The sequence below is a fragment of the Macaca thibetana genome, chromosome X, assembly GCF_024542745.1.
Source record: "Macaca thibetana thibetana isolate TM-01 chromosome X, ASM2454274v1, whole genome shotgun sequence".
NCBI lineage: Eukaryota > Metazoa > Chordata > Mammalia > Primates > Cercopithecidae > Macaca > Macaca thibetana.
This window is the reverse complement of record NC_065598.1, coordinates 65,598,235-65,622,932: the sequence shown is the minus strand read 5'-3', so window position 1 is coordinate 65,622,932 and position 24,698 is coordinate 65,598,235. Positions and strand designations below refer to the sequence as shown.

Sequence of the window (24,698 nt, the reverse complement as noted above, 5' to 3'; positions counted from 1 at the left end):
CATAGAAAGGAACTCGGTGAGTGGAGCAGAGTGGAGTGTTTTACGCAGAAGGAACATCATATGCAAAGAACTAAGAGGTGGCCACTGGGAGTGGAGTGGAGAAGGAGAGGGGCGGAGAGGGGCAGAGAGGGTCAGGGGAGCAGGGAGAGGTGGGTGAGGCAGAGCCAGACTCAATGAGGCTTCACAGGCCATAAGGAGGAGTTTTGTCTTTACCCTGAAACCACAAGAAAGCTGCAGCAGGTCGTTAATCAAGGCAAGGATATGATCAAAGTCCTGTTTTGAAAATACCAGTCCAGCCACTACATGAAGATAGAGCAAGAGATGATTTGGGCAGAGTATTTAGAAAGTGATACTGCTGAGTCCAGGAAAGGATGGTGGTAGCTTGCATTAGAGGGGAGACAAAGGAGACTGAAACAAGTGGATGGGTTGAAAAGATGTTTAGAAATTGCTTAGAATAGCAGATTACCTACAACTGGCACTTGTAAATAAGGGAATGGTAAAATAAATGTTATTAGGTCCACCCAGTAGAATACTATTTGTAAAAACAGAGCTAAAGATTTCTAATACTGAACAGAAAGATTGACAAAATATATTTTTAGGTGAAAAATGCAAGGTACAAAACAGCATGTACAGTATTGTATTTTGTGGAAGAAAGGGAGCAATATCTATTGTTTGTCTTTCCATAAAGATGCACTAGAAGGATACCTACCCCCTCAAATAAAGGTGGTTTATCTGTGTGTGTTTTAGGGGGAGTACTGAAGTTGATGGAGTTGGGTGAGACTCCTTACTAAATCTTGTTTTATATTTATTTTGATTTTTCTTTTTTTTTTTTTTTTTTTTTTTTTGAGATGGAGTCTCACTCTGTCGCCCAGGCTGGAGTGCAGTGGCCGGATCTCAGCTCACTGCAAGCTCCGCCTCCCGAGTTCACGCCATTCTCCGGCCTCAGCCTCCCGAGTAGCTGGGACTACAGGCGCCCGCCACCTCGCCCGGCTAGTTTTTTGTATTTCTTAATAGAGACGGGGTTTCACCGTGTTAGCCAGGATGGTCTCGATCTCCTGACCTCGTGATCCGCCCGTCTCGGCCTCCCAAAGTGCTGATTTTTCAATGTATTTCCTATTTAGAGATAAATAACCTTGAAAGTCAAAGCAACATAGGAAGTAAAATGAGCAGGATTGGCTATGAGGTTGGTAATGTGGGAGATGTTGAAAATGACTCCTAGGCTTGTGGCTTGTGTAACTAGATGTAAGGGACAGGAAAAGACAGTAGGTTTGGGGAGGAAGATCATGAGATCAGTTTAGGACACATTGAGTGTGAAATGCCTTCAAAGAGTGAGATGACTCTTTGAAGAAGTTTGTATGTGAAGAAGAGAGAGGCAAGGCAGTAGCTGCAGAAGGAAGTAAGGTCCAGGAAGGTGGGTTGGTTTGTTGGTTTCAGTGGGAGACACCTGGGCACCTGAAAAGCAGTAGGGAAAGATCCAGTTGAAAGGGAGAACCTGGTTGTCCTTGAGCCACGTCATTGTTAATTATTCCATTTTAGGGATGAGGAAATGAGGCTCTGGAAGGCCCAAGATCACATCGCTAGTAAGTGGCAGAACCGAAACTGGAAGCTACATCTTCTGACTACCAGACCAATGGAGTCATGGAAAGGTGCTGGCAGGGAGCCATTAGGAGATAGGATTAATGAGGTCACCAGGCTTAGAGGCTCAGAAGACGCCCACATATTCTGAATAATCCCTCTAGAGCAGTCGTCTCAACTGGGGGTGATTTTGCTCCCCAGGAGACATTTGGCAATGTCTGGAGACAGTTTGGTTGTCAGAACTCAGGGTGGGGGTATGCTATTGGCACCTGGTGGGCAGAGGCCAGGGATACTGCTAACAGTCTGCCTCACCCACCCCAGCAATGCACAGGATAGCCCTTGCAACAAGTCAATAGTGCCCAGGTTGAGAAACCCTGCTCTGGAAGCTCCAGGGGTTCAGGGAGCTTGTCAGCATCTCCACCCTCTCCACAAATGCAAGTATCTTTATTGTTTTTACTATCTTTTTATTTCTGTGATTTGGGCACATTGTAAAACATTCAAACAATGCGAAAGTTGTTAAAATATTAAGTAAAAGTCTTGCCTCTTTCAATCAGAATTCCCCAGAGGTAATGGTTGTTATTGTAACTTTAGCAAACGGGTTGAAATCACAAGCAGAAAACTTATTTTCTCTCTCCTATTTCTTCCCAAACACTCTCTGTGACCTATTTCTCCCCTGCTTCTTGGGTGAAATCTCCTGAAGAGCCAGAAATTTTTGAGGTGCTTTCAGATAATTAAAAAAATCCTCCGATTACTTCCAGGAATTAACATGTCCAGTCTAATGGAACAGACAAAACCCAAACTTCACTAAAAGTGAAAGCTTTACCCCTCTCCTCCACTGAGGCCTGTCAGGCTGCAGAGGCCAGTGATGTGGTCAGTGTCTTCTCTCTTTTCTGTCCCTACTGGCTTATTATTTAGCCAGTTTCCCTGCTGATGCATATTGAGGTGGTTTCCAGTTTTTTACTCTTATAAACACTGTTGAGCCATCCTTGTACCTATGTTTATCTGTACACACTTGTTATTTTGTAAGGACAAATTTCTAGAAATCAATGTGCAGAGGTATGCATATTTAAAACAGTAAAACATACTTGCAGATTGTTCTCCAGAGTAACTGCATCAGTATATGTTCCCACCAGCAGAGTATGAGAGGGTCCATTAAGAGTTCTCACTCTTGGCTGGGCGCGGGTAGCTCATGCCTGTAATCCCAGCACTTTGGGAGGCTGAGGCGGGTGGGTAATTTGAGGTCACAAGTTGGCCAGCTTGGCCAACATGGTGAAATCCCGTCTCTACTAAAAAAAAAAAAAATTAGCTGGGTGTGGCATCATGCGCCCATAATCCTAGCTACTCAGGAGGCTGAGGCACGAGAGTCACTTGAACCCGAGAGGTGGAGGTTGCAGTGAGTCGAGTGAAGTTGCACTGCACTCTAGCCTGGGCGACAGAATGAGACTCTAGCTCAAAAAAAAAAAAAAAAAAAAAAAAAAAAAAAAAGTTCTCACTCTCTCTCCCTACCTTTTTCAATACAGCACATACTAGTGGGGCCAGGCTGACATTAACTACTGATTGAATGAGTGCTGAGAGAACACCCATTCTTTGTGGGCTTCTTGAAGTCCGTGAAGAAAGCACAAACTCTCCCAAACTCACTCCTCCCTCTTGACACACAGTCATCTCTTACTCCTCTCCCTCCTCCACCCTCTCAAACTTCAGGATTCTAGGTCCTGAATTGCTCTTGAATCCATTGTCTTCTCTCCGTTTCATGGCCGATGTTGGAATTCAGGCCTCATCATCTCTTGCCTACAAGAGTTCCTTGCAGGTCTCCCCATCTCCAACTTTGCCATCTCTGATCCATTCTTGACACCCCCAGCGTGAAGCTTCTAAAATGCCAATGTGGTAACCACCCCCCCCACCCCTAGAGACTAGCTCCCTAGGGCTAGTCTCTCCACAGGACACACTGTGATCTGTCTTCTCCCTGTTCTCATCTCATCTGTAGCTCTTTGCCTTCCTCTTCTTACACCCCAGTCACACATTGCTGCCTGCCTGCCATGAGCACAGCAGGCTTCAGCTCTTTCTTTGTCCATTCAGTTCTCTCTGGCTAGAATGCCCTCTTCCTCTTTTTTTGCTGCCATCAAGCAGAGAGTGGACATTTGTTGGTTTGTGGCTTCCCAGCCTTCATTCCTCCCCTTTCCTTAGGCTCCTGTTTAGTGAATTGTCTCTGCCTGATTGTGGGTGATGTTGGTGAAACAATAAATCTATGCATGCCTCCTTTCATAGAAGCCAAAGGGAAGTTGCCTTCCCCTCCCAAGCCCAGTATAGCCAGGAGGAGAGCATGTGACTAAGCTTGGTGACTGGACACTCTCGTTGGACTTTGAATCTGGAACAAGGAATATAAGAATAGAGGAAACATATTTCATTCATTTTATTGGCAGCATCCTGATCAAACCATTCCTGCTTCCTATTCCTTCCCAACCCCTCCCCAAGAAGTGCCTTTGCTTATGTCAATTTCCATATCTGGTTCTCTAGCTTTTCTCTTGATTCTGTAAGCTCCCTATAGCTTACCCCTCCAACCCCACAAATTCCCTTCTCTCCTAAGTTAATGAGAGATGCTTTCTGTTGCTTGCAACCAACAATTTCTGATAGGAAGTCCAGCTCAAATGTTTCTTCCTCTGGTTCCGCACAAACATACTTCCCTGTACATTCCCATAGCACCCTCTACAAAGTGCGGATCGCGTCTCAGTTTTTTTTTTTTTTTTTTTTTTTCTGTTTCTTCCATTAGGGTAAAAACTCATATTGGTCCCATCCTTGTGAGCTCTGGACTCACCAGCTTATGTGTGGTCCAAAGCCAAACATTTAAGGAAACAAACATTTAAAGACTAAGTTAATGGACTAGTAGCTCTGCCTGCTCCCCCTCTAGGCACTTCGGTGACTTACACAGACTCTGTCATGCCACAAAAATAGTAAAAAATGCACCTGCCTCCCTCGTGAGTCTGGCTGGGAATAACATGGTATGATTTCTGTTTGGGACACTCCTTCTGTCTGTGCCACCGAAGATGGGGTGAGGGAGGGCAGGAGGGGGAAGAGAAGAGGACAGAAGTGGGACAGAGAGGCAGCTGTTGGAGCAGCTCAGGTGGAAGATGGTGGTGAGTGGGATTAACATGATGGCAATGGGAACAGAGTAAAGGGGCTGACTGGTGAGATTGTGAACAGAGCATTAGAATTGGATAGGCTGCTCAATTGTTTCTGGTAATTCTTAAAACAAAAACTGGCCATTTGAGATGGTTTCCATCAGAAGGAGGTGGTGAGGGAGTTCGAGTGTGCCTGTGCATGGCGGAGCAGGGGTGGGGGGATTGGTAGGGGAGGGTGTCACACCATCTCCAGCATCCCCCTCCTGCCAGCAGCCATGACCCGTGCAGGCTGTCTTGCCTGTTTTCTAAAGAGCTTCCCCAGGCAGCAGGGGAGAAAGGAGAAGGGGGGCTGGCCACCCACGCCACTAAGCAGAGGTGAGCCAGGAGCACTGAGTCCTCAAATTCGCCCTCCCCCCAGCCACTACAGGCTGCCAGGTGCCTTGTTTTTGATGAAAGCTTGTAAAAACCCATGTGCATGGATGGTCATGCATTCATTTTTGTTCATTTAACTAATACTCACTGAGTCTGGAGCCACGCAATGGTGAGCAAAGCCTGCCATGGACCCTGCTCTCAAGAAGCTCCCGAGCTGGCGAGCTGGTGGGGGAGAAGATGCGTAATCAGGCAATTAGGAACCAGTGTGAGCGGGAGGTAAGCATTGGTTGCTATGGGAACACGAGGAGCGGCCACAGCTGCTGCTCCTCTCCGAAGAGTGGTGGCAAGCAAATAAAGGAGGCGCAAAACAGGCAGACCTGCTTGCCAGGCCCAGCTCTGCGCATCCCAGCCAACTGGTCCAGGACAAAGATCTTCTGAAAGGACAAAACCCATCAGCTCTCTGCCACACTATCTCTGCACCTAAGAAATAAGTAGGGAGGGCATGATCCAAGGATCCAATGAGATGTTGTATGTCTGTGCCTGGCGCCCAGTAAGTCTATAGCACATGGCAGCTTCTAGGGGTTTTGTTTTCAAGAAATAGTTGTTGGTTAAAAGTTTCCTGGGTTATTGGACACCAAGGGTAGAGCTGTGAATGAGATAAACAAGGGTCTTGCTATCAGGGAGCTGATAATAATTGAGGAGGGGAGACAGATACAAACATACTTGTATGGTACAAGCAATTACTACTGTGATCTTATCATGATGCTATGAGTGTGTTTCAGAGTGGGAGCTGGCCTAGGCTAGGGACCCAGGAAGACTTCCTGGAAGAGAGGCCATTTCAGCTAAGATCAAAAGGAAGAGAATTACCAAAGAGGTGGGGATCCTGCATTCCAAGTACAGTGAACAGTGTATGTGAAGGTGCCAAAGCAAGAACGAGTCTGATATGTCCCAGGCAAGGAAAGGAGGTCAGGGGAAACTGGAGAGGGAGAGGGGAGGCTGGAAAGATGGGCAGGGCATTAATCCACTCAAGCCTCTAGGCTGTGGTGAGGAGTTCATGTTGGATCCTAGGATGACCCCAACGCACACCACCCCTATGTCACAATGTTACTGTGACTTCCACTACTGATCAGCACATTAAAACAACCATCAGTGCCTGAGGCACAGCCATGCTCAAGGGGCTTGACTCAGAGCAGGTTTGGAGAAGATGCTGGAATTTGAGAGCTGACAGAGCTCTTGGAGAACATTTGGGTCCAAATTCTCACTGTGCAGATGGAAACACTGAGACCCGGAAAGGAATAAAAGACCTGCTCAGGGTTGTACAGCAAGCAGGGGTATCAGATCTGTAACTAGAACGCCGCTTAATCAGCCACACAGTGCCCCTTGCCTCTGTGGAGATCTAAAGGCAAGCTTTTTCTTACAGGTGTAATTTCCTCTCCCTCTCAGGACAACCAGGAGAGTGTTTCCAGCCCTTTCTTACTTTCTTGTACTTCCTGTAGTGTTCCTCTTTTCAAAAAGTCCCCATTTCTATTAACCACAGATTCTCATTTGCTTATCCTCCACCTTTCTGTCATGATGGGGCAGCCAGAGGCAGGGCTTGGACCCCAGGCAGGGCCTAACAGAGCTCTTGTACCAGCTATTGATGTGTCTTCCTGGCTTACCCTAGCTCCTGCCCTTGCTATCCCCTGAATCATGTTCTGTGGGCAAAGTCATCTCCACTGACATGGTCACAGTGCTTGCCTGCCCAGGCAGGCCTCACCACACATGCACTGGTGGAGTTGACATGGTCTCAGCCATCGTCTTATACACCCCCCCATGCCCCATTGCCCTGATGGGAACAGTGAAGCGGGAGCAGCCCAGAGTTCTTGCCTGTGAATGAACTGTGTCTGGTCTTCTGACTCTGCTTACCCTACTCTCAGCACTGTCTGCTGGCTCTCTTCTCTCCCTGTTGATGGAAGCACAGAGGAATAAGGGGAGTGGGGAGACACTATGGGAGGAGGGAGGCCAGCACTGCCTGAGTGGAACCTGCAGGGGTTGGGGTGAGAGAAACCTGCTTCTCTGCCCCTCTAGTACAGCTCTTACCCAGCTAGCCCTCCCTACAGAGTGGGCCCAGGGTCCAGGAAGGTGCTCTAGGCCTCCACCAGGGAACTCTCTACCTGGTAGGGCCTCCCTTTTAGGCAGAAATTGAGGCCACTACATTCCTCTTGTTTAAGTCCTGGAAGGAGCTGGCTTTGGATTCAACAGTCCTGAGTCCAAATCCCAGCTCTGCCACCTCTAGCTGAGTAGCCTTGGACAAATCTTTGAACATACCTGGGCCTCAGCTTCCCTATCTGACCATAAAAATTGCTATCTCATTGACTTGCTGTGGAGATTAAATAGGGGAGCTAAGTACTAACTCCCTACCTGGTATATAATAATAGGTGTTTGACAAATGGTAGTTCCCTCCCCACACTCTTGACTTGTCTCTCCAGTCACACACCCAGCAAGTTCTGCCTAATTCCTTCCAGAGATCCTTGGGGTGAGGCTGGGGCCAGATTTGGCAAGAACCTCCTGGCTCCAGGGAGAAGAGAAGGGAGCTGTGTCCCATGGTAGACAGTCCTAATCCCTGAAATTCAGCAGGAGGCATGCAGTGAGAAGATACACCAGGGGAAAAGATGATGGGAGGGAAATTGGCAGGAAGGAGAAAGTGGCAGGTGGCTTTGGGGCCTGTGTCAGAACAGTGGGGAAAGGGGCCTGAGCCTCATGGGGGCCCATTGGGCCAGTTGAGGCAGTGCCAGAATGTTGAGAGAGACAAAGAAGGAAGACTGTGGGTCACAGGCTGCCCGGACCTCTTGGTGACAATTCCTCTGAGCTTATCCTGGGAGCACGGGATCTCTCTCTCATAGAGACCCATGTAGGCTCCAGCAGGGGATTCAGCCCAGCCCCATTCAGCTCCAGACACTTGGCTCCCTCATATCCCTATTATCTGCCTCCACAAACTAAACCTTCACCCCAGAACCGTGTTCCCTTTTGATCTTTTATTTCCTGCAACCCAGATGTCCCCAAAATATCTCTTAGATTTTACAAATTTTTCTTCACAAGAAATTCCCCCGTCTCCAGAAGTAATCAGCACTGGTTGCCACAAAGAAGCCTTAACTTTGGGTCCCAGGCTATGGATACGTTTGGCCGAAATGTTTCCACTGAAATGTATCCACTGGCAGCCAGGAACATCCCTTGGAGAGGAGTTCTTGGCAGGCAGTGTACAGTGAAGTCTGGGGCCAGGAATGACCCTCAGTTTCCAACCTGGGTGAGGATTAAGTCTATGGCATGGATTAGAGTTGAATTCGTAGTTGGGATCAGGGCTGGATTTGTGACCAGGTTGAGGTCTCAGTCCATGACTACGGTTTATTAGTGTCTTTTGGTTGCAAGCAACAGAATTCAACTCTGGCTAACTTGGGCAAAAACTAAGACTGTATTTTCAAGATATTGGGCTTGTTTTCAGAATTGATTGATATGAATATGACACAGCTCCAATCTTCTCAATCTCTGTGTGTCTCCTTTTGAATTTCAAATTCTTTGGAGAGGAATCTCTGCCAAGAATAAGTCAAGTTAGCCAGGCTGCTGGGCCACACATTGTTGAGGAAGTGAGAAGGCTCTAAGCTTTGGGGAAAGCAGTCTGACACCATTTATTAAAATAAAAAGATGCACATCATTTGACCTAGCAATCCTACTTCTGGGACATCATCCTGTAAGAATGGAAACCCCAGTACTTAAGGTCCTACATGGACAAAGATGTCTTAGTTCATTTTCTGCTGATGTATCAGAATACCACAGACTGGGTAATTTGTAAAGAACAGAAGTTTATTTGGCTCATGGTTCTGGAGGTTGGGAAGTCCAAGGACATGGCACTGGCATCTGGTGAGGGTAATCCCATGGTGGAAGGCAAAAGGTGGAAGTGAGCATGCAAAGCACAGAGTAAGAAGAAGCCAAGCTTATCATTTTATCAGGAACCCATTCCCTCTGTAACTAACTCACTACCACAATAATGGCATTAATTCATTCAAGAGGGTGGAGCCCTCATGACTTAATCACCTCTTAAAGGCCCCATCTCCCAATTCCATTACATTGGCAATTAAAGTTCAACATGAGTTTTGGAGGAGACATTCAAACCATAACAGATGTGTATTGCATAATTACTTACAGCTTTTTTAAACCCTAAAAATCATAGTAACCTATCAATAGGTTAATAGCTGAGTAGATTATGACACATCCACACTATGAAATGCTAGGCAACCATTGAAGATTAGTAATTAGATCCATATGATTGATTTCCAGGGAGTGTTGTTGAGTGAGAAGAATATGAACTGGAAGAGTATGTATATAATCTCATTTTAATAAAAAAGGACAAATAAAAACTTGTGCATGTATTGCATATGTGTATATGTATATACACACAAAAGTATACATATATGTGTATGCATATGTTTGTGTGTGATTACACAAGTATGAAGAAAAATATGGAATAATGAATACTAGTTGATTGACATAGGTTGTGGAGGGAGTACTGATACAGGCCGAGGTGGGAGGCAAGTAAAAATAGAAAGGACTATAATTTTTTTTCTTTCATAATTGAGATTTTATTGGTTAAGGATCAGTACAGACATTTCGATTTGTACACAATTCTTAACACATGTAACAAAAATCTAAAAAGCTATGTATTGTAATTCTTTTTTAAAGTTATTCCAGTGACTTTCCTGCTTAAAATTTGGAAGCAAATTTTCCTTAAGAGGCTATCAAGGCCGGGTGCGGTGGCTCAAGCCTGTAATCCCAGCACTTTGGGAGGCCGAGACGGGCGGATCACGAGGTCAGGAGATCGAGACCATCCTGGCTAACACAGTGAAACCCCGTCTCTACTAAAACAAATACAAAAAACTAGCCGGGCGAGGTGGTGGGCGCCTGTAGTCCCAGCTACTCGGGAGGCTGAGGCAGGAGAATGGCATAAACCCAGGAGGCGGAGCTTGCAGTGAGCCGAGATCTGGCCACTGCACTCCAGCCTGGGCGACAGAGCAAGACTCCGCCTCAAAAAAAAAAAAATAAAATAAAATAAAATAAAAGAGGCTATCAAGTACCAGTACCTTCACATGTTGATAAGCTATTATATATCCCACCAATTCACAACTGAATAGCATGTACACTACATATTCAAATTTTAAATCTTTCACAGCACAGTAACAAAGTTATCAGGAAAACAGGACTACCACAACCAAAGATGTTATAGAGTGCATACAATTCTGACAGGGAGAGCCATGATCAAAGAGTGGTTTTCTCTAGGAAACAATTCTACTAAAAAAAAAACCCAAAAAAACAAAAACAAAAACAAACCATGGGAATAGAAGTAATTTAAAATGTTCAAGACATTAAATGCAGGACTGACTCCATATTGCCATTTAATATGCTTTGTATTACAGGATATAAAAACTAACCCCCATCTACGGAATGTTAAGCTGACACCCGAGACAGTCAAAACATCCCATAATTCAATATCCCACACTATTTTCTGGTTGTACCAAAAAATAAACAACCAGCAAATGATTTCACCTTAAAAAAAAAAAAAAAAAAAAACCATTTACACCTAAAAAATGGGATGAGGTGTGATTCCCTCTTTCTTAAAAATGTTTCTAGAGCTACTAAAAAACTTGCATTTACATTTGCAATTTTGTAAATTTACCAACTATTTAGTTGATAAAAATATTCCTCTGGATTGTACAAGAAGTGAGACAGGGACCATCGATAAGACATGGTATATGGCACTAACCAGATTTGGCTCCTGCTTCATCAGAGGCTGGACTCTCTTCAGTTTTCCTTTCACCGTTTTCTGCAGGTAAATCTTTAGTTTCTTGGTTAGCCACTTTGGCCTGTTTTCCCTTTGCTCCCCTTTTCCCTTTTGTTTGCACTTTTTTGTCTAAAGATTTGTCCTTTGCTGCTGCCTTTTTCGGTTTTGCTTCCACTTTTGCAGGAGGTTTAGCTGACAACCGCGCCGATCTCCTCTTGGGCTCTTCCTTGGCGGCCCCTTAGGCGGAGCAGACCTTCCTCTTGGGAATCCTGGCGGCGGGGAGGGCGCGTGCCTCCCGTGCCGGGTGCCTGTGGGCTGCGGCGCCTGGAGAGCCTTCGCGAAGCTGGGCTGGCTGGCTGCTGCCAGCCCTCCCGCCGCCCAAGCCGAGAAAGGACTATAGTTTTAGTAAAGCATGCACATAGGGTTTCTTTTATGACTGGGTCTAAAATTACATAAATATTTGTGTGTAATTATAAAGATATTACCTTAAAAATATTTTTAGAAGATGAGTAAAAATATGCCAGAAAAAAATCTTAACAAAAGAAAACTGGAGGCTGGGTGTGGTGGCTCACTCCTATAATCCCAGCACTTTGGGAGGCCCAGGCAGGCAGATCACTTGAGGTCAGGAGTTCAAGACCAGCCTGGCCAACATGGCAAAACCTCGTCTCTACTAAAAATACAAAAATTAACTTGGCATGGCATGGTGGCATGAGCCTGTAGTCCCAGCTACTCGGGAGGCTGAAGCAGGAGAATCACTTGAACCCAGGAGGTGGAGGTTGCAGTGAGTTGAGATCATGCTGCTGCACTCCAGCCTGGGCGACAGAGCGAGACTCCATCTCAAACAACAACAACAACAACAACAACAACAACAAAAACTGGAAAGTAGAATTGCTGGCAGGATTGACCTTTATACCAAAAGTCTTATTAGAGGTATATCATTATGTCATTTATTGGTGATCAAATAAATAATTCTCTGAGAAGATAGAACAATCTCAAACCTACAATGCCCCCTATGTGCTTTTAAAACATATATAGATGCTATTGTAATATACATACCCTCTTACAACTCACTTTTTGCATTCAATATTGATTTCTAGATTTATCCCTTCTGATACAACTAGCATTAGAGTCTGCATCTTAGCTGTGTTACAGTAGGTCTTCCACCGTCACAACTATTCATTTCCCTTTTGATAAATGTTTAGGTTCATTCTAGTTTTTTGCTATTCAAAACAACACTGTGATGTAAGGAATATAATGGCACATATTTCATTTCAATCATGTGCAAGTATATCTGTAAGCAAATTCCTAGAAGTAGAATTTCTGGGCCAAAAAGTATGTGCATTAGTAATTTGATAGCTATTGCCAACTTGCTGACTACAGAGGCTCTAACTACCAAGTACCCTCACCCTACCACCAGCAATGTTGAAGGGTGCCTGCCTGTGGCTCCACACCTTCAACAACAGTGTTTATCAAACTGTCTCTCATTGCTCAGTCTGATGGGTGAAATCATATTCCATTTTATTTTTATCATTGAGCTTGAACGTCTTCTCACATGTTGAAATACCATTTGTATTTCCTTTCTAATAAAATGTTTATTGGTATGCTTTGCTCATGTTAAAATTGGTTTGTTGGCCTTTTATTGATTTATAGGAACTCTTCATGTATTTGGGAAATTAGTCCTTTATGCAATTAGCAGCAAATATTTAATTGAAATGGGGTCTTGCTATGTTGTCTAAGCTGGTCTTGAACTCCTGGCTTCAAGTTGTCAAGGTGAGCCACTGTGCCTGGCACTTCATTTTTCTTTTATTTTACTTAGAATTGTTTATTTTTTGCTGGCCAGAAGATTTTTTTGATGTAGTTGAAACTTTTCTCTTTCTCTCTCTTTTTTTCTCTTGTATATTTCATCGAACTTACAAAGGTCTTCTCCATTCCAGGATTATAAAAAAAAACATTCTCCCATGGTTTATTTTAACTGCTTTTAAAATTTCATATTTCCATTTAAAGAAAACTCCGACTATGAGAAGATAGTTGCAATGGTACAAATACAGCTGACATCTGGTATTCAGAATATATAAAGAACTCCTAGAAATCAATAACCATAAAAACAACCCCAGTAGAAACACGGACAAAAGATATGACCAAGCAATTCAGAGAAGAGATCTAAATGGTCAACAACTGTGAAAGGATGCTTAACTTCTCTAGTAATTCAGGGAAAAGCAAAGCCAGTGTTCCATACTCATCAGATTGGCAACAGTTTTAAAGCTGATATCAAGAGTGGTGAGGATCTGGCGAATACTCACCAAAAGCAGAGATGTGAATAAACTTCAGGTGAAAATGTGATTGTTATAACCATTTTGGAAAACAGATTGGGAATATTTATTAAGGTTGAAATGCTCCAACATCCTCCTGCCCCCATGATGCCTCATGATGGCCTCCTCCTGCCCCCATGCATGCTCTTGGGTAATCTCCTCCCATTGAATGTGGGTTAGGCCTAGTAACTCACCTTTAATAAATAGAATGTGGCAAAAGTATTATGATGTCACTTCTAGGAATTGCCTTGCAAGAAATGTTAAAAGAGGTTCTTCAGAGAGAAGAAAAATAATATTGGTTAGAAATATGAATCTACGTAAAGAAAGGAAGAACATTGAAATGGAAATAAATTAAGGTATAAATAAAATAAAATATTTTGTTTTTCTTGTTACTAATTGATCTAATAACAGCTTGTTCAAAATAATAGTATCAATATGTTGAATGATTATAGTATATATACTAATGAAATGAATGACAGAAATGATTATTAAATCTGTTATAAGAGACTGAAGGAAGGAATTGGAAATAGTATGTTACAAGGTGCCTGCACTATTCATGAGGAGTTATAGTGTTATTTAAAAGTGAACTTGGACTAGTTGTAAATGTATATTGCAAGCTCTAATCACTAAAAAAGTAAAAATAAAAAGTAAACTTAATATGCTAAGAGAGGAGAGAATAAAATGCTTAATTAAAATCAGAGAAGCTGGGTGCAGTGGTTCATGCCTGTAATCCCAGCACTTTGGGAGGTGAGGTGGGAGGATCGCTTGAGCCCAGGAGTTCCAGACCAGCCTGGGCAATATAGGGAGGCCTCATCTCTACAAAAAAAGTTAAAAAGTTAGCTGAGCATGGTGGTGTGTGCCTGCAGTCCCAGCTACTCAGGAGGCTGAGGTGGGAGGATTACTTGAGTCTGGGAGGCAAGGCTGCAGTGAGCTGACATCACACCACTGTACCCCAGTCTGAGTGACACAGTGAGACTCTATCTCAAAAAAACAAAAAGACAAACAAAACAAAACAAAACAAAAAAAGCTGAACATGGTGGCTCACACCTGTAATCCAGCGCTTTGGGAGGCCAAGGTGGGTGGATCACCTGAGGTCAGGAGTTCAACACTAGCCTGGGCAACATGGTGAAACCCTCCTCTCTACTAAAAAAATACAAAAATTACCTGGGTGTGGTGGTGGGCACCTGTAATCCCCGCTACTCAGGAGGTGAAGGCAGGAGAACCGCTTGAACCTAGGAGGTGGAGGTTGCAGTGAGCCGAGATTGAGCCACTGCACTCCAGCCTGGGTGACAGAGCAAGACTCCATCAACAAGAAAAAAAAAAAAAAGAGCAAGGGCATCAAATAGGGAATAGTTACAAGTACTACAAGTGTGGTAGATATTAATCCAACTATATCAGTAATCACTTTAAATGTGAATGATCTAAATGCACCAATTAAAAGAGACTATCAGAATGGATTTTAAAAACAAGACTTAACTATATGTTATCTTCATGAAACCAACTGTATAAAGACAGAGATAAACTAAAAGTAAAGGGATTCAGAAATATATACCATACTAACAGTAATCAAAAGAAAGCCAGATTAGCTATGTTAATTTCAGACACAGCAGATTTTAGAACAAGGAAAATTATTAGGGACAAATAGGGGTGTTATGTAATGAAAAAGGAGTCAGTTCTCCAAGAAGACGTAACAATCTTCAATGTGTATGTGCCTAACAACAGAGCATCAAAATATATGAGTCAAAAACTGATAGGACTTCAAGAAAAAATAGATGAATTCATAATTATAGTTGGAGACTTCAACACCACTCTATCACTAATTGACAGATCCAGCAGGCAGAAAATCAGTAAAGATATAGTTGAACTGAATAGCACCATCAATCAACTGGATCTAATGGACATTTATAGACAACTTCATCCAACAAAAGCAGAATACACATTCTTTTCAAGCTCACATTGGACATTCACCAAGATTGACTACATCCTGGGCCATGAAACATGCCTCAACAAATTTAAAAGAATAGACACTATACAAAGTATCCTCTCAGACCGCAATGAAATTGAATTAGGAATCAATAAAAGAATGATAGCTGGAAAATCATATAGTATTTGGAGATTAAACAATACACTTTCAAATAAAACATGGGTTAGAGAAGAAGTGTCAAGATAAATGTTAAAGTATTTTGAGATAATTTACCAAAATATGTGGGATGCAGCAAAAGCAGTGCTTACAGGGAAATTTGTAGCATTGAATGCATACATTAGAAAATAAGAAAGACCTTAAATAAATCACCTAAGCTTCCATCTTAGGAAACTAGAAAATAAAAGAGTAAATTCAGTCCAAAGTAAGTAGAAAAAAACAGGCAATAAAATTAAAACAGGAATCAATGAAATTGAAAACAGAACAATAGTAGAGAAAAAATAATACAATCAAAAGCTGGTTCTTTGAAAAGGTCAACAAGATTGAGAAACCTATAGCCAGACTAACCAAGAAAAAAAGAGAGTAAACAGAGTTACTCATATCAGAAATTACAGAGGAGCCATTGCGACTGACCTCATGGACATTAAAAGGATAATACAAAGTATTATGAACAACTCTATGGCCACAAATTTGGTAACTTAGATAAAATGAACAAATTCCATGGCTTGTTTTTAATGAATAAGATATGGCAAAAGTGATGGGCTCTCACTGCATCTTTCCTCTTGGGATCTCTCTCTCCCTCTCTCCAGCTACCATGCTGTGAGGAGACTTAGGAAGCCTACGGATAGGTCCACATGACGAGGAAACAAAGTCTGACAACAGTCACATGAATTAGCTTAGAAATGGGTCTTCTTTGGCCTGTCGACAACCATGTAAAAGAGCCTGGAAGTGGACCTCTTACCCTACTTGAGCCTTCAAATGAGACTGCAACCCTAGATGAGAGGTTGGGTGCAACCTCATAAGAAGCTTTGAGCCAGAGGCACCTAACTAAGCCATGCCTGGATTCCAGACCCATGGAAACCGTGATATGATAAATGTTTGTTGTTTTTAGCTGCTATGTTTTAGGGAAATTTGTTATACAGCAATAGATAACTACAACATACTCTTTGACCAAGAAATTCTATTTCAGTGTTTCTATACTGGAGCAATTTATTTCAATCCTTTTCACATCAGAACATATATTTAAAATGCTAATATTGTGTCAGCTCATTGGAATAAACAGACAGTGTGCTCTTGGCCAGAGGCAACAGTCCCTAGGGGCAGCTGCTGAAGGCAGAGCTACCTTCCTGTAGATCTAAGGGGATCAATATATCAGAACACTTATAACTCAGTTGGGAAGCTCTGCCCTGAAGAAACTCTTCTATGTAGGCACAAGGAGCCATGCACTAGGATGTTCATTGAATCCTCACTTATAATTGCACAAAACAGAAACAGTAGGAAAAGAGATAAATTAGATAACTTATGCAAAAGAAGGCCATACAATAATACGTTATAGTAATATATTGGATAATTGATACAGTAATATTCAGCAGTTAAAATGCATGACTTAGATCTACAGGTATCAAAATTGCTGAGTTTCAAAAATCAATAGAGTGAAAATCTAAGTTGCAAAAGTATATATTTATAATGATACCATTTGCATAATTTAAATACATGAAAAAAATTGTGTATTGGTCACAGATATATATATATCTATAAATATATACTACATATATGCACAGATATATATATATACACATCTGTAAATATATACTACATATATGCATATATGTATATATATACACATACACATACATATACACATATACATATATACACATCTATCTATACATAGATATATATATACACACACACAAACATGAACAAGACGAGAGCACATCAACTTCCAAATAAGGCTTATTTTCAAGAGAGAGGTCAAGTGAATAGGATGAAGTGAGAGCTTCAACTGTACTATTTTGTTTCAAAAACAGAAGGATCTGAGGATCTGGAGAAAATAAAATTTGCGCAATCCATGTGACAGGTGCATTCAAATGTGTATTTTGTATTCTACTTTTCTGTATAGTTGACATATTTAAAAATATTTTATAAAGAAAATGTATCCTCTCTTGAGTCCAAAAATACATATACAAGCTGGGCACAGTGGCTCAAGCCTGTAACTCCAGCATGTTGGGAGACCGATGCAGGTGGATCGCTTGAGGTCAGGAGTTTGAGACCAGCCTGGTCAACATGGTGAAATCCCATCTCTGCCAAAAAATACAAAAACTAGCTGGGTGTGGTGGTGAGCACCTGCAGTCCCAGCAACTCAGGAGGCTGAGGCAGGAGAATTGCTTGAACTTGGGAGGTGGAGGTTGCAGTGAGCCAAGATTGCGCCACTGTACTCCAGCCTGGGTGACAGAGCAAGACTCTGTCTCAAAAAAACAGAAAACAAAAATACATATACATTCAGTATATTGTATTGTCCCATTTCCTCATATCGTTATTTATTTTGCAGTCTATTTGATTTATCTATACCATAAGAAATGAGGTGAAGTTTCCCACTATAATTGCAGACTTCCTGATCTCTCTTTATATTTCTAACAGTATTTGTTTTATATATTTTGAAACTACGTTGTTTGGCACATAAATTTTTGTGACTATCATATTTTTTTTTAAAAAAATGCGTTGTTCTGCAACATGCTTTTTTCACTTAATATATTTATATTAGATCAGTATGTATATACTTGCCTTATTTCCTTTCTTCTTCTTTTTCTCTTTCTTTCTTTCTTTCTTTCTTTCTTTCTTTCTTTCTTTCTTTCTTTCTTTCTTTCTTTCTTTCTTTCTTTTTTTTTGAGACGGGGTCTGAGTCTATTTTCTAGGCTGGATTGCAGTGGCGCAATCTTAGCTCACTGCAGCCTCAACCTCCTGGGCTCAAGTGATTCTCCCACCTCAGCCTCCCAAGTGGCTGGGACTATAGGCATGTGCCATTGTGCCAAGGAAATTTTTACATTTTTTTGCAGAGATGGGGTTTCACCATATTGTCCAGGCTGGTCTGAAACTCCTGAGCTCAAGCAATCCTCCTGCCTTGGTCTCCCAAAGTGCTGTGATTACAGGTGTCAGCCACCATGTCTGTACATGAGCCACCAAGCAACATGTTTAAGTAAATTTAAGCAATTTATTTGTTGAGGAGAATTAAAGTGGTTTGCATTATCTTGCTGCACTCCTATTCACATATCTTTCTCCACTTGTGTGTCTCAATAGAACACACAACAGAGAAGTTGACTAGAAGTAGAATTGCTAGATGAAAATGTATCTCAAAAAAAAAAAAAGAAAGAAAATGTATCTCCATTTAAAAAATTGATAGCTTCAGATTTCTCGCCAATGAAGTTCAATTATTATTATCATTATTATTATCATCATTATTTTGAGACAGCATCTTGCTTGGTTGTCCAGGCTGGAGTGCAGTGGCGTGATCTCCACTCACTTCAGTCTCAACCTCCTGGGCTCACACAATCCTCCTGCCTCAGCCTCCTAAGTAGTTGGGACTACAGGCACACACCATCAGCTTCTCGTATCTTTCTGAGTGAATAAAACAACCTGTTTTGTTCTCTTTAGTGCTTTTTACTCTGAGTTCTCGATGTTTAGGATATTGATGTTGTTATGAGTTTCTTTCCTCCTTCCTTTTCTTTCTTTCTTTTTTTTTTTTTTTTTTTGCTTCTTTCTTTCCCTCATTCCCTCCCTCCCTTCCTTTTTTTCTGCTAGTATTTTACTGTCATATATATATTTTTTCTATTTCTGCTTTAGGTGAAACTCACAGAAATAGTATATAACTTGACTTTTAAAAACAAAATCCTCAAAATAAGAGTTTGGTTTTTATTAGGAGATGTTAACCCATAATGCATGCTGATATATTTAGATTCCTGCGTTTTTGTTTACTTTTTGCATCCTTTTTTTTGCACACCCCCAGCAACATTTCTTGACCTTTGTTCAGAATGAGTTTTTCTCTTTGTTCCACATATTATTACTTTAATGGTTTGAAAGTTATACATTCTATTTCTATTATGTTGCTACCCCTAAGATTTTTGTTCTCTTGTGCATTTTGTTTCCAGTAAGAACAAAACTTTGCTACTGTTGTGAACATAGGAAATGTTTACATTGGCTGTAAATATTAGAGTTCCATTATAAAGCGCAATTTAAAGACTTCAGAATTCAGTAAAATGGTATAAATCCAAAAGGCATAACTGTAATATGTTTTAACTGCAATGCAATACCAGAATATGAACCTGTGTTGTGTCTTATGATCTCTTGAATAGAGAAGCTTGGTTTTGTGATTAGCAGCAACAAATTCAACACTAAACAGCTTCAGTTTGCTTTAACAATAAGGTTTAAAAAATTTAAGCTTACTGCAACCCTAAATATAGTTTCACAGGTTTAATACTTTCGGTACAACCATAACACGTAACATAGGATGTGATGTAGTAACGTAATTACTCTCACATTGGACTTAATCAGAAAGAATTTGCAGATTTTATTTTATTAAAAAAAAAAACAGAAGGGAATATAGCTAAATATTTAACATTAGTTAAAGCTGGGTGTTCGTGACATTTTTCGCTGTCCTTTGCTGTATCCTTGACGATTTCATCATTTAAGATGAAATAATGCTTTCGGGCCCACCCTGATTTGTGGAGAGCAGCTGCCGCCCCCGCCACATCAAGGGGGCGGGCTCCAGCTGACTTCACAATCACTTCCGCCGCCGCAGTCGCCACCCGCCCCGCTGCTGTCTGGCGGGGGAGGAGCTCGAGACCGGGAGCAGCGGCTCTGGCGGTCGTGGCGGTCGGAGGTCCGAGAGCTCTGCTTCTCTGAAAAGCGTGTGGCTTTCTGGACTTGGTGAGTGAAAGGCTGATTGTTTCCTCGATTCATCCGGGCGCTGGCGGTGGCGCGAGTGGTCGGGCGCAGTGCGAGTGGCCGGGCACGGGGACGAGGATTTTGCGGGGTTCCTGGGAACTGCTTTTCAGGTTCGCCCCTCGGGAAGGGGTGGGGCGGACGCGGGACCTGACTGCAGAGTGAGGCCCATGTTCTACATCGGCCTGTTCTGGGGCTGCATCCTCCGCTGCCGGGAACCCCTTTCGTGTGGCGCGGTCCCCACTCGAGTGGCTTTCATCGCTATTGGGAGGGTAGTGGTGGTCGCGGCCCTCTCCCACTTCTCCCTGCCTCTCCTCCCCTCTCCTTCCTTCTTCCCTCCTCGGCCCCTTTGCGGAGCACTCCGTGGCCTTTCTTCCCATATTTTGCTGTTGTTTTGCCAAATGGTAAATGGTTAAGATTTTTAGGTAAAAATACTGTTCCCAGGGAAAAAATTGTAAGGAGGAAAAAATAATTATTCTCAGGGAAAACTAGACCCACGCACGCCCTTTTCTTTCATTTTGCCTCTTCCCTGCTACATCGGTTTGGGTCTCCCGTTTGAGCTGATGGCCTTTTCCCACCTCTTATTATGACATTGCGTACCCCCTACCCCACACCCCTCCGTGTCTCGCGAGCACGCGCCCCCGCAGAGAAGCTTTCCATTGCAGCCCCCTCCTTGCCCCTCCATCCTCAAGGTTCCAGTGCGTCTTCTCTCCCGCGCATGCGCAGGCACACGCAGCACACACCCTCTCACACACCCTCTCACACACCCTCTCACACACCCTCACACCCTCACACCCTCCCATGCCTTCCCCCTCCTCTATCCGCCTACCACATACACACCTCTAGCACCGGCCCCCTCCCTGCTCGGCCTCTGCGTGCTCTCCCGAACACATGCCTATTCACACACCCCCTCAGGCTGCTCTCCTTCTTCCTTCCTGTCATATACACACATAAGGACATCCTTCTATTGCTGGCCAGTGACATGCATATACAGCCACATGTGCTCATTCATACCCCCTCCTCAAATGCTCTCCTCTATTGATCTCTCTGCCACGTGTGTCAGACACAGCTCTTTCGCTGGTCCCTGAGGTGCACACACACACTCACATAAATCCTTCTATGGGGACACCACCTGCTTCCCTGCTTGCCATATCCACACAGGCAGGCATCGTTCTTTGATTGCCGGCCTCTGTTCCATCCACCTCAAGCGCATCCGTCTCCAGTGCTGCGCCACTCCCGACCCCCGCTTCCGTTTGTGCCTGCTGCATTTGCTCACACTGACATTTCTCCATTGTTGCCTCCCATTTTGACTAACATACGCACACACAAACTCTCAGACACTCCTCTCCATTGCCAACCATACACTCCCCTGCCTGTGACATACACATAAACATGGGCATCCTTCTGTAGTTTCAGCTGCCACACATACAGCGACACACATAAACACCTTCCCTTTCCTCATACATACACACACCCCTCTCCTCCAAAGCCACCCCACCCATGCCTGTCATTTTCATACCCACATCCAGAATCATTCTAACACTCATACCCTTTCCCCCTACAAACATAAACATCCCTCTGTTGCAGGATTGCTGGTCCCCTTCCACCTGTCCCTCTCCTCTTGATAGACACATAGGCACTTGTGCGCACACAGCGATCTGTATTTTCCACTCTATTCCAATTTGCATTTCTCCTGTATGTTTGCAGCACTCAGAAAAAGGCAGACACCCCATAAAAAGAAAACTACAGCAGTCTTTCCTTTCCCCACATTGGCACAATTCTACAGTACTTCACCCACCTTCCAAGTGTCCGGTCACCCCCCATCTTCCGTCAGATTCTCCCCTAAGTCTGGCTTTCCTGCAAACCCAGTCTTGTAATCATTTTGCCAACATTAAAAATGTGTTCCAGGTCTACACCTGTCACTGGAATGCTACTCCAGGCCTTAGAAGAAAGTGAAACTAAATTTAAAGGCCCCTTATTCTTTCAGTTACCTGCCTGCTGAAGTGAAAATAAATCTCCCTGCTCCTTTATTCTAAACTGATTTTACTTTCCCATCTGAAAAACGTGTGCAGGGAGCAGGAATCTTCCTGCCCCAGCCCCAGCTGTATTGAAAACCCTCCTAAGTCAGAGTGATGGGTCAGGAATCTAGCAAGCCTGTATGGCCCAATCCAACAGGAGGGTATCAGTCCAATACAGGTAGGAGGTATGGAAGAAGGCATGCTTATGTCAGTTTCAGGCCACCCACGAGCCAGCGGGAAAGGATTGCCAGCCAGAGAAAGACGAACTCCAAAGTCCCAATGCACAGATCAGCCTCCAGTCAAACCACCAAGAGGAGCCGATCGCCATTTTCCACTACTCGTCGTAGTTGGGACGACAGCGAGAGTTCGGGAACCAACCTAAATATTGATAATGAGGACTATTCCAGGTATCCGCCAAGAGAGTACAGAGCTTCGGGTAGCAGAAGAGGAATGACCTATGGACATATTGACTCTTATGGGGCAGATGATAGTGAGGAGGAGGGGGCTGGGCCTGTTGAGCGACCGCCAGCGAGAGGAAAAACTGGCAAGTTTAAAGATGATAAGCTGTATGACCCAGAGAAAGGGGCAAGGTCTTTGGCTGGGCCACCTCCACAGTTCTCTAGTTTTAGCCGTGATGTGAGAGAGGAGCGAGACAAGTTAGACCCAGTCCCTGCAGCAAGATGCTCAGCTAGCAGAGCTGACTTCCTGCCACAAAGTAGTGTGGCCTCACAGTCGTCTTCTGCTGAAGGCAAGGTGGCTACAAAAGGTGACAGCTTGGAGAGGGAGAAAAGGGAGCAAAATTTACCTGCACGTCCCAGCAGGGCTCCTGTGAGTATTTGTGGTGGTGGGGAAAACACCTCAAAGAGTGCAGAGGAACCTGTGGTCAGGCCCAAAATCAGAAACCTGGCAAGTCCAAACTGCGTGAAACCCAAAATTTTTTTTGATACTGATGATGATGATGATATGCCACACAGTACTTCCAGGTGGAGGGATACTGCCAATGACAATGAAGGCCACTCAGATGGCCCAGCAAGAAGAGGCAGAGGCGAGAGTTCAAGTGGCTATTCTGAGCCAAAGTACCCTGAAGACAAACGGGAAGTGAGGAGTGACCAAGTGAAACCAGAAAAGGTGCCGAGACGACGACACACCATGGCCGACCCTGACTTCTGGACGCACAGTGATGATTACTACAAATACTGCGAGGAAGACTCTGACAGTGACAAAGAGTGGATTGCTGCTCTGCGTCGGAAATATCGAAGCCGAGAGCAAGCCCTGTCCTCCAGTGGCGAAAGCTGGGAGACTCTGCCGGGGAAAGAAGAGCGGGAACCTCCACAGGCTAAGGTGAGTGCCAGCACTGGCGCCAGCCCCGGCCCCGGTGCTAGTGCCAGTGCCGGGGCTGGCGCCGGGGCCAGTGCTGGCAGCAATGGCAACAATTACCTTGAAGAAGTTCGAGAACCATCTCTTCAGGAAGAGCAGGCATCCCTGGAAGAAGGAGAAATTCCTTGGCTCCAGTACAATGAGAATGAGAGTAGCAGTGAGGGGGATAATGATTCTGGTCATGAGTTGATGCAGCCTGGGGTATTCATGCTGGATGGGAACAACAACCTTGAAGATGACTCCAGTGTGAGCGAAGACCTAGAAGTGGATTGGAGCCTCTTTGATGGATTTGCAGATGGGTTAGGAGTGGCTGAAGCCATTTCCTATGTGGATCCTCAGTTCCTCACCTACATGGCACTTGAAGAACGCCTGGCCCAGGCAATGGAAACTGCCCTTGCACACTTGGAGTCTCTTGCAGTGGATGTGGAGGTGGCCAATCCACCAGCAAGCAAGGAGAGCATTGACGCTCTTCCCGAGATCCTGGTCACTGAAGATCATGGCGCAGTTGGTCAGGAGATGTGCTGCCCCATCTGCTGTAGCGAATATGTGAAGGGGGAGGTGGCAACTGAGCTGCCATGCCACCACTATTTCCACAAGCCGTGTGTGTCCATCTGGCTTCAGAAGTCAGGCACCTGCCCTGTGTGCCGCTGCATGTTCCCTCCCCCACTCTAAAGACCAAGGCTGTTTACTCCTGGTCTGATTATTTTCCCCATCTGAAATCCACAATACTGCAGGAGCCCTCTTGAAATTAACAATGGAAACAAAACCAGTCAGTCAGTTAGCCTAAACCTATTGATTCCTCGTGATTATTTCCAATGTGAAAACAGTTGTGTATGATTGCATTAAAAATCATATCATCTTTTAGAGGTTAGAAAAGGGAAAACTAAACTTTATAAATGCTACTTGAGATTGCAGTAAGAACATACGTTTTCTAACCTGAAAGTTAAATCGCATTTGTTTTCTTCAGTAGAATGTGTTGCTGTTACTTGTAATGTCAAGTGTATCTGTTAAATATGTCCAAAAGGCAAAATCATTTTTGTTGCATGTTATGGGTCGATGTTCCTGTAATTGCAGTGCTGTAAAAGCTTATTAAAGTTTTTCTTTTGGTTTTACATGGTGTAATGGAATTCTTTGGTTTTGTCTGAAACAGTGGTACTGAATGACTTTATAATTGATCCCTTGCATTTGCATCAAAAACTTTAGTTTCACTGGAAATGCTGACTTCAACAATCGCAAAAAAAAAAAAAAAAAAAAAAAAAAAAA

At 43.5% G+C, this 24,698-nt stretch overlaps 1 protein-coding gene across 8 annotated transcripts in view; it reads left to right on the top strand.

Moving 5' to 3' along the window:
• PJA1 (praja ring finger ubiquitin ligase 1) overlaps positions 1-24,698 on the top strand; it is a 1,335,831-nt gene that overhangs the window by 1,072,952 nt on the left and 238,181 nt on the right. For 4 of the 8 annotated variants that reach the window (XM_050776233.1, XM_050776232.1, XM_050776231.1 and 1 more), the window contains exons 2-3: positions 19,922-20,025; positions 22,277-24,547. In XM_050776233.1, coding sequence (XP_050632190.1) covers positions 22,338-24,107 — 1,770 coding nt within the window. In that variant the 5' untranslated portion in view covers positions 19,922-20,025; positions 22,277-22,337 and the 3' untranslated portion in view covers positions 24,108-24,547. Of the gene's footprint in view, positions 1-19,921; positions 20,026-22,270; positions 24,548-24,698 lie in introns of those variants that run through there. The other 4 variants (XM_050776237.1, XM_050776236.1, XM_050776235.1 and 1 more) reach the window with 2 other exon arrangements.